Source organism: Triticum urartu, chromosome 1 (assembly GCF_003073215.2).
Source record: "Triticum urartu cultivar G1812 chromosome 1, Tu2.1, whole genome shotgun sequence".
Lineage (NCBI taxonomy): Eukaryota > Viridiplantae > Streptophyta > Magnoliopsida > Poales > Poaceae > Triticum > Triticum urartu.
The window spans coordinates 10,650,456-10,661,254 of NC_053022.1; the positions used below are offsets into that span (position 1 = coordinate 10,650,456).

General features: G+C 47.3%; 1 protein-coding gene across 1 annotated transcript; it reads right to left on the reverse strand.

Moving 5' to 3' along the window:
• Positions 1-6,930: 6,930 nt before the first annotated feature.
• LOC125532514 lies at positions 6,931-8,435 on the reverse strand. The gene is made up of 4 exons (XM_048696556.1): positions 8,343-8,435; positions 7,855-8,027; positions 7,646-7,763; positions 6,931-7,554 (listed from the first exon to the last, which is right to left on the reverse strand). Exons 1-4 carry the CDS (start codon positions 8,433-8,435, stop codon positions 6,931-6,933), a joined length of 1,008 nt encoding a protein of 335 aa, XP_048552513.1.
• Positions 8,436-10,799: the final 2,364 nt, after the last annotated feature.

Here is a 10,799-nt window from a genome sequence, read left to right on the forward strand (position 1 = left end):
TCCAACACACGAGCAAACAAAAAGCAAGCGAGAAAAAGGCAAACGGAAAAGAGAGGGCTAATAAAAAGGCAAGGGTGAAGTGGGGGAGAGGAAAACGAGAGGCAAATGGCAAATAATATAGTGCGGGAGATAAGGGATTGTGATGGGTACTTGGTATGTTGACTTTTGTGTAGACTCCCCGGCAACGGCGCCAGAAATCTTCCTGCTACCTCTTGAGCACTGCGTTGGATTTCCTTGAAGAGAAAAGGGTGTTGCAGCAGAGTAGAGTAAGTATTTCCCTCAGTTTTTGAGAACCAAGGTATCAATCCAGTAGGAGGCTACGCGCGAGTCCCTCGTACCTACACAAAACAAATAGCTCAACGCAACCAATGCGATTAGGGGTTGTCAATCCCTTCACGGTCACTTACGAGAGTGAGATCTGATAGAGATGATAGATAATATTTTTGGTAATTTTGGTATAGAGATGCAAAGTAAAAAAGCAAAGCAATAATAAAGTGATGGAAGATTGATATGATGAGAATAGACCCGGGGGCCATAGATTTCACTAGTGGCTTCTCTCAAGAGCATAAGTATTCTATGGTGGGTGAACAAATTACTGTTGAGCAATTGACAAAATTGAGCATAGTTATGAGAATATCTAGGTATGATCATGTATATAGGCATCAGATCCGAGACAAGTAGACCGACTCCTGCCTGCATCTACTACTATTACTCCACTCATCGACCGCTATCCAGCATGCATCTAGAGTATTAAGTTCAAGAAAATAGAGTAACGTCTTAAGCAAGATGACATGATGTAGAGGGATAAATTCATGCAATATGGTAAAAACCCCATCTTGTTATCCTCGATGGCAACAATACAATACGTGCCTTGCTGCCCCTACTATCACTGGGAAAGGACACCGCAAGATTGAACCCAAAGCTAAGCACTTCTCCCATTGCAAGGAAAACCAATCTAGTAGGCCAAACCAAACTGATAATTCGAAGAGACTTGGAAAGATAACCAATCATACATAAAAGAATTCAGAGAAGATTCAAATATTGTTCATAGATAATCTTGATCATAAACCCACAACTCATCGGTCTCAACAAACACACCGCAAAAAGAAGATTACATCGAATAGATCTCCACGAGAGAGGGGGAGAACATTGTATTGAGATCCAAAAAGAGAGAAGAAGCCATCTAGCTACTAACTATGGACCCGAAGGTCTGAGGTAAACTACTCACACTTCATCAGAGGGGCTATGATGATGTAGAAGCCCTCTGTGGTGGATGTCCTCTCCGGCGGAGCTCCGGAACAGGCCCCAAGATGGGATCTCGTGGATACAAAAGGTTGCGGCGGTGGAATTAGGTTTCTGGCTCCTGTTCTGATCGTTTGGGGGTACATAGGTATATATCCGAGGAAGGAGTACGTCGGTGGAGCAAAGGGGGGCCCACGAGGCAGGGGGCGCGCGCTAGGGAGGGGGCTCCCTCCACCCTCGTTCCCGTCTCCTTTCTTTCTTGATGGAGGGTCCAAGTCTCCTAGATATTATTCAGTGAGAAAATCACGTTCCCGAAGGTTTCATTCCGTTTGGACTCCGTTTCTTCGAAACACTGAAATAGGCAAAAAACAGCAATTCTGGGCTGGGCTCCGGTTAATAGGTTAGTCCCAAAAGTAATATAGAAGTGGAAAGTAAAGCCCAATATGGTCCAAAACTGTAGATAATATAGCATGGAGCAATCAAAAATTAGATACGTTGGAGACGTATCAGTGAGCAAGGCTTATGATCGCGTCGAGTGGAGCTTCTTGCGTGCCATGCTTGAAAGCCTTGGGTTTGGAACCATGTGGACTGAGCTCATCATGAAGTGTGTTACCTCGGTGAGATACCAAATAAGAGTGAACGGGGAACTAACAGAGCAATTTATTCCATCAAGGGGCCTCCGTCAGGGGGACCCTCGATCCGCTTACCTTTTTGTGATATGCTCGGAAGGGTTGTCAGCGCTGCTGCATGATGCCGAGAGGAATGGCAGAATTAGTGGGGTTAAAATCTGCCAGAATCCGCTGGCAGTCTCACATCTACTGTTTGCGGACGACTCCGTCCTGCTGCTGAAGTCAAACCAACAAGAGGCCCTTGCTTTGAGAGAGATTTTAGACCTGTATGAGAGTTGCTCGGGTCAGTGCATTAATTTGGAAAAATCTGCTGTGATGTTCAGTCCAAACACAGAGGTGACAGTGAGGACGGTTGTAAAGGATGCCCTCCAAATCCATAAGGAGTCCTGGAATGACAAGTATTTGGGGTTTCCAGTGCATGTGGGCAAGTCCAGGAGGAAAGCTTTCGCCTATGTCAAGGGAGCCATAGCGGGACGTATTTATGGGTGGAAGGAGACACTTATTGCAAAAATTGGCAAGGAGACACTAGTGACGGCAGTAGCACAAGCGATCCCCACGTTTGCCATGTCTTGCTTCGACCTCTCTAAAACCTTCTGTCATGAATTGAGCTCTCTCATTGGCACCTACTGGTGGAGTCAACAAGACAAGGAAAATACGGTCCACTGGATCAGCTGGGAGAAGTTAACCTTGCCAAAAGCTAAGGGAGGGCTGGGATTCCGGGATATGTACATCTTCAACATGGCAATGTTGTCACGGCAAATCTGGAGGTTAATACAAAACCCGGATACCTTGTGTGGTCGGATCCTCAAGGCACGATACTTCCCCCATTGTCATGTGCTGGAGGCCGAGACTAAGGAGGGCATTTCATATGCTTAGAGGAGCATGTTGAAAGGGCTGGAACTAGTCCGTGAAGGTTATATTTGGCGCATTAGGGACAGAGCTTCAGTAAAAATCTAGACGGATCCATGGATCCCAAGGCGTGGTCAAGAACAATCATAACCCCACGCAGGAACAATATCCTCCAATATGTGAGTGAGCTCATAGACCCGGCAACAGGACAGTGGGATGAACTTCTAGTGAGAGACACCTTCTGGCTGGATGATGTGCACCACATCCTGCAAATGCCCTTGAGAGGAGTCCAAGATTTTATCGCATGGCACTTTCACTACCAGAATCGCCCCCTATGCCGACGGCCCTGGCCGTCGGCATAGGGGGCGATTCTGGTAGTGAACTCCTGCAATATCAGTCACTGTAGCAAAGGGTTGACGGTAGATGTCTAGTCATGAACTGATGATATGCATGCATCTTGATTCTCAAGAAAATGAAAATGAAAACATGATAATTGCGTACATGGGATCAAAGGCAATATACGAGGTAGAAGAGGCCATAGCTTCCCATGTTGTGTCTTCCAGTCGATTGGATTGATACTGGCCGCTTCTACTCTTATGAGAACCTCCTTCTTATCCGCTGATGGGACTGGAACTTGGACATGCTGCTTTCGACAGGTTCCAAAATTAATGTATTAGCTTCAGGGAAATATAGATCTTATGAGAAAAATTGTACGCAATGTGTGGGCTCCAATATCCTTGTACTTCATCAAAAAGCCAATGTTTATGTCCAAGAAAAACCAATCAACCAGCAAGGTGATCTACTCTGCCATACTTTTCAAGAAACCACATCATATGCCAATATTGGTAAATACACACGAGAAACGCAAGTTTTACCGAAAAAAGGTTTCCCCCGCTTTGTATTCTAAAGCACCAACACCGATACAGAGCACATGCTGGGGCGAGCAGCACAACAAGCCAAAGAAAAAGAAAAAGAAACAATGCCAACACCGGCAGCTCGACAGACGTGAAGGACCTACAACCGATGCGCCCTCCGAAATCTACCCACCACGATCCTAGGCTCCGATCCTCCGTGAACCAAGCAGCACCTCCAGGAAGGAAACTACGCCGACGACGCTGCTGCCCGGACGAATCCTAGGGTTTCCCCCGGCACACGGAGGGTAGAGGGAAATGAAGACCGCCGACACCCTCCAGGGAGGAATGGTGGCACCCGCAGGCGTCACCGCATCGGAGCCGGAAGATCCGGCAAGGATTTCTCCTAACTCCAAACCCCCCCGCCCAACCGGATCGAAGCCAACCAACCAGCTCACCGCCCACCAGCATGCGCCACCGCGGTCGCAACGCCACCCGCGCCGCCTCACTAAGATCGCCACCACGAGGCCAAGAGAACGAGGAGAGGAGGCGTTGGACGACGGGAGCAGCAGTGCCGTAGCCGCGCGGGAGGGAACCACCTCCTCCGCCGTCGTGCAGGAGGCTCGAGCCTCCGGCACCGTCGCGGTCGCCGTCCGGACGCAGCAGCAGGGCATACCAGGCCACCCTTGGCCCGGCCAGGCCCGAATCAGGCCCGCTAAGCCCCGCCGGCCACGCTGCAGCAGGGCAGCGCCAGCACCGCCAGCACCCCAACGCCCATCGCCGCTCCCCCGCCTCCTGGGAGCCACGCCGTCGACCCGCCCCGCCCAGACCCAGATGGGGCGGGCCCAGATCTGGGCCGAGCGGGCGCCGCCTGGCCGCGCCGCTACGCTACCCCGCCGCCAACGGCGACGCCGCCGTCCAGCCGATCTCCCGCGCCGCGCCAGGAAGCCCCGCCGCCACGCCAGACCGCCGCCGCCTAGGGAACACCCCCTGGCGCCCTCCGCCCCGCGCCGGAGAGCAACCGAGAGGGGAAAGGCCAGGGGCCGCCACCACCAGCGTCGCCCGGGCAAGGCCCGGCGGCGAACGCTGGCGACGGCGGCGGGAAGGGGGGAATGAGGGGGAGCTGGCGGAGGAGGAGCCGGGGCGCGGCCGGTCGCCCGCGGGGGCGACGCGGTCGCGAGAGCCCGAGGGGCAGTCTCCGAGAAACGCAAGTTTCCAACCCTTACAAGAAAAATACCTTGAGATCATCGACACCTCCGCTGCAGGATGCATACTGCACGGCCAGCATTTTCGACCCTGTCATTGGGGCTGCTTTAGCCATTGAGAAAGAGCTGCGTTTGTAGGGGAAGCTTGTTTAAGTTAGATGGGTGCCAAATTTCTAAGCCTGGCGTCTGAGTGTGCTGGTCCAAGCCTTGCGACGTTCTGATATATAAACTATGCTGAAGGCTATGGTCGAGGTGGACCGAATTCCTTTTGACCAGTATATGCTGTGGGTGATTACTACCTGCCACAATATGAACCTTTATCAAGGAGACAAATAGAGTTTTTGACTCTGAAGTCAGTACAATCTCAGACAAATTCTCAACTAGGATATTAACTCCCTTAGAGCAGCTCTAGCCGATCTCCTAAAAAGCTATAGAGGAGTAAATTTTCAGTTCTACTCCTAAAATGGTGAAATCAGAACTTGAAAGAGACAAGGTTCTGGATCCAGACCACCACAATCTTCAGGAAGAGCTCCTGTTGCTTCTTCCTATCTTTTCCTTTCTCTACTGGTTTTTTGTCTTCTTCAATTTAGACTAAACTGATTTTCGTCACACATGGTGGTGGCTGATGAATAGAGGGTAGAGTATCCTGATCCTCACATGTGCAAAGTTGAAAATGACCCTAGGTCATAACCCTAATGGCTAGTGGGGTTCATCACTTTGGGTTGCCTAAAAGACCTAAATGATAATTTCCTCACAGCCCACATGAGAAGGATATCCCAACACTCTCGGGTATGGTTCGGTTGACTTGTTTGAGACACCCAGTCACCAACTTGATTAGAGTAACAATGCTCAAAACAAGACTCTTGTCTGTTTGCCAACACAACAATTATTTTTAATGTCACCCTCGCTTTCTTCCCTCTTTCCTCTCTCTCATCACCCACTATCCATTGATGCATTTCTAGTCATTCGCAAGGCAGACAGGAAGATCGTGAAGTCATGTGCTGAGCTTATTGTAATGCATAAGTACTTGTCGTGTGGTGCGACACATGAGAGCTCTGCATACATACAGTTGTTAATCTAGGTAATAGTACGGACCTAGCCCACTGGGCCAGGGTGGGCCAACAGTGCAATTGTACATATACTTTTATTTTTTAGCTTTTTTTCCTATGGTGTAAAGCCCATTTTCCAATCTCAGAGTGGGCCGTTGCCCACCCTGTCCACCCTCTACCTCCGCCACTACTAATTAGCAGGGTGCATTGATTGTCTCAAAAAAAAAGCAGGGTGCATTGATCCCAGAGTTTGAGTCAGCTCGCTATGCAGTGGTAGCATGCAAATATATACAGCCTGATGGCATCCACGTGATCGTTGGTCCAACTTTATGAGTGAAGGAACTTTGGTTCTACAATTCTTTTTTTTTTTTGCGGGGGGTTCTACAATTCACACCTCGACTTTTGTAAACTGGTAACTGCGCATGATTGTCACTAGAAAAAAGGATCATGGAAGCGCTAGCCGGCCAGAAGGGGCAAAGCTATGTCTCCCTTCAGGCGAGACATAAACACTCCCGCGTGAAGCAGCAAACAGACTGGGCTGGCCGAGCACACGGGAGGCCACATGCCTCAAAGCTCTCGTTTTTTCTCTTGGTTTACATTATTTTTGCCATTATTATTTCTTTACCTTTTTTACTTTTGTTTACACTTCTAAATTTTCTAAATATGTATGTTACATAAAAACACTTTACATAAATACTTCCAACTGTTAATAATGCGGTTCAAAATATTAAATGTGTATAAAAAATATTTCGGTGTTTACAAAACATATATAATCTGTATGAAAAAGTTGACATAAAAATATATTTCAAAAAGTGAATCATTTACTTCAAAAATGTTAAACGACTACATAAAATGTTCCTAATGTATAAGACAAATGTACATTGTGTATACAAAACTATATATTAAAACATATATTGGAGAAAATGTTAACCATGTATATGGAAAATGTTAACTGTGTACATAAAAAATGTTCCTGATGTATAAAAAATGTACAATATGTATGAAAAATCTAGACATAATTTTATTCTAAAAAATTTCATGTATTTAAATAATATTAAATATGTTTATTAAGATGTTCTTGATGTATACAAAAAATGTAAGATATTTATGTAGAATTAAAAATGTAATCACCCAATGGTCTAGCGTCATCGTTTCTAACCACATCATCATCATCATCAGGTTGCTCTTGATAGAACACTCCCTCGTATGTCATGGGGTTAATGTTGTAGTAATCGTCTTCATTCGGGTCTGGTAGCTTACCATGTGGCGACACCTTGAACACAACTTCCCAACCCTTTAGATACACTTTCTGGCATGGGTAAGGCAGATAATATACTTGTGTAGCTTGGGTAGCCGCAATGAAGAGATCGGCTCCGGCATAGACGGTTGATGGTTTAACTTCGACCAAACCAATGGAAGGCGTATGTTTTACCCCCTCCTGCGGATCGAACCATCGGCATTTGAACACAGGCAGACTTAGGGTCTCACGCCCCTGGCGGAATTTAACCTCGTATATATTTTGTACCCTTCCGTAGTAGTCTACTGAATTTTGACCGGGGGTGTACACTCCAGTATTTATAGTTTTGGGATCGGGGCGGCTGTTTTGGTGCTCCTCTGTATGGAAGCGATACCCATTCACATCATACTTTTTACATGTCACGACGGCAGGGTCAAAACCCATGGAAACCCATCTCAATTCATCATCCATAGATATGTTCGGATCTTTTCCCTACAAGTATAATGGAAATTGTTGCGTGCATTAGTTCGGTTAACTAATAAATGTTGAAGTAGGTATTTAATAGGGGAGTGTGGAAAATTACTTTCTCCATGAACCAAGCAACAAAATTTTTACGTCCAGGGTTTCCATGACGGAGAAGAGTAAGTGCCTCCGCCTCAATAGGAGGATTCACTCCCGTCCATTCCTCTTGAACAAAATCACTAAAAAAAGATAAGCGGTGTTAGACCGGGACTAAGTGAACATGAAACATGATGATGTGGAAGACATAAAGGAATGGTGTAGTGGTATTACCTCATCCACACATCCTCAACTTCCTTGATGTTGTGCAAGATATAGAACATGAGGTCCTCCCACTCTTGTCGTGGCATGTTATAAGATTTCGAGGCCCCAGCCCTCCCACCTTGCGCGTTGAATAGATCGAGCCTGGGTTGATACTTGGGCTCTTCTATATTGTATCGAGGCACCTTGTTATGCAGATGGGGAATGTGGTCTGGATAGTATGATGTCCTGAGGTCTGACACCTCCTCTAGGATAACTGCCTCAGCTATGGAAGCTTCAATCTTAGCTTTGTTTCCACATTTCCGTCGGAGATGCTTGTTCTGCCTCTCAGGGCCGTACTGCCAGCGATTTTGCACAGGGCCCCCCAACAATACCTCATTCGCGAGGTGCAGAATGAGATGTGTCATCGGAGTAAAGAAGCCTGGCGGAAAGATCTTCTCTAGCTTGACTATCAACTCCGGTGCCTTCTTATGCAATTTTTCAATCACCTCTTTACTTACTTCTTTAGCACAGAGCGTGCGGAAGAAATGGCTAAGCTCGGCAAGAACTCGCCAGACATGCTCGGGGACATAGCCTCGAACCATCACCGGCATTATCCGCTCAATCCATACATGGTAGTCATGACTCTTCAGGCCGGTCACTTTGCCCGTTGAAAGATTGACTCCCTTACTTATATTCGATGCATAACCATCGGTGAACTTCAAAATTTGTTTCAGCCAGATAAGTACTTCTTTTTTTTCTGGCGGTTTAAGGACAAAGTCAGCATCTGGCTTGAACCAGTTTTTTCGACCGCCTGTGGGAGGCTTCATGTTCAGGCGTGGTCTATCACAAATTCTCTGTTGATCGGCTCTAGCTTTTACGTTATCCTTCGTCTTATCAGGAATGTTGAGGATCGTGTGGAAAAGGGACTCTGCCACATTCTTTTCGGTGTGCATCACATCAATATTGTAAGGAAGTTTGAGGTCCTTGAAATAGGGAAGCTGCGAGAAGGGGGTAATGTGCGTCCAGTTGTGCGTCTCACCATATCCCTCGAAGCCTTTGGCTTTGGCTTTGCCTTTGCCTTTGACTTTAGGCTTGAGAGCTTTTAGCTGAGCAAGAACATCTGCCCCCGAAAATGTTGGAATCTCGGTTACTTCATGAACAACCCGGCCTTTCGTGAAGTTCTTTTTGTCTTCCCTGTCTGGATGGTCTGGAGGGAGGAACTGTCGATGCAGGTCAAAGGCTACATACTTGCCACCCTTACTCAGCCAAATCATTCGCTGAGCCTGCATGCACACTAGGCATGGCATCTTACCACTTGTACACCATCCGCAGAATAGAGCATAGCCGGGAAAGTCATGCATGCAATAGTGCAACCAAACATTCATCAAGAAATTTCTCTGCAGATCCTGGTCGTATGTCAACCTCGGAAAGTACCAAGAATGGTGCAAAGCATCCACAAGCGGCTGCATAAACACACCCAATTGCTTCCCCGGGTAGTCAGGCCCCGGAATGATGAGCGACAAGAACATGGTCTTCGGTTGCATTAGGGCACCGGGAGGAAGATTAAGCGGAATTACAAACACAGGCCAGCAGCTGTATGGATTGGACGACATACCATATGGATTCAACCCATCACCTGATATGGCTATTCTGACATTCCCAGCCTCGGCTGCTTCCTCGAGGTATTCTTCATCGAATGACTTCCATGCTTTCCCTCCCGATGGATGTATGATTTTTTTTTGGATTGTACCTTATACCTTGCTTGTGCCACTTCATCATTTTGGCAGACTCCTTCGTGATGAAAAGGCGCTGCAGTCTTTTTATAAAATCAAGATACCGAAGAACCTTAACGGGGATGGTTAGCTGCTTTTTCTCACCATCCTCACCGACCACCTCAATGTACCGAGATGAACCGCACTTCCTACAGTACTTGTCATCCGCATACTCGTGCCTAAACAAAAGGCAATTCTTCGGGCAAACATCTATTTTCTCATAATCCATAGAGAGTGCCTTCATGATTTTCTTTGTATCGTACATGCTTTTCGGCAGTTCATGACCCTCAGGGAGGCTGTTAGCCCATACTCCCAGGAATGCTTCGAAGCATTTCTGGCTACAGCCGTACTCAGCCTTGAATGCAATCAGTTGCGAGATGGCATCCAGCTGAGATATTTTCGCACCCGCATAAAGAGGTTTCTTCGACGAGGCCAAGACCTCCAAGAAGGCCTTTGCGGTTGCCTCAGGCTCCTCCGGTTCATTCTCTGAAGGTGTCGCATTTGCCATTTCTGCAACAATGACATCATCTAGCATGTCCCTGACCCCGTCGTCCTCATATCCATCGATGCGTTGTCGCATCACCTCCTCTCTACCACGGTCCTGCTCGGCTATGTTTATCGGCGGCATGTCAAAGTTTGGCATATATCCGTGCGTGCGAAGATGCTCACTCATGTCCGTCTGATTTCTACGGTGACGTCTGGCACATCTCGCACAGGGGCATGGTGGGATAATTCTCATTGGATGACGGAATATCTCCTTCAAATACACATCGGTTTTCGCGATCCACTCTGATGTTACTCGATTCCGACGGATAAAACCACTGTACATCCACTGATTATCTGCCATCCTCTGCTTTTTTGCAACCCACACAACATAATTAAGGATTCACTTAAATTAATCACATCAAATTTTCAGTTTCTACCGCGTTTAATCCACCTACATCTCTAATAGGTAAAGATGGGTCCTAATCCCACCCGAGGATCTGTAGATTGAGTACGTTCTCCATTCTACCCCGTTCCGAGACAAAATTTCAGCAGCACCTCCCCGCTGTTCTCCAGATACACGTCTCGGCAAATAGCCGAGAGAATGTGCTCCGGAGAACAATGGGGAGGTGCTGCCGAAATCCTGTCTCAGAACGGGGTAGAACATGGAGAACATACCCAATCTACACATCCTCGAGCTGTCCATGGAAAACGCTAGAC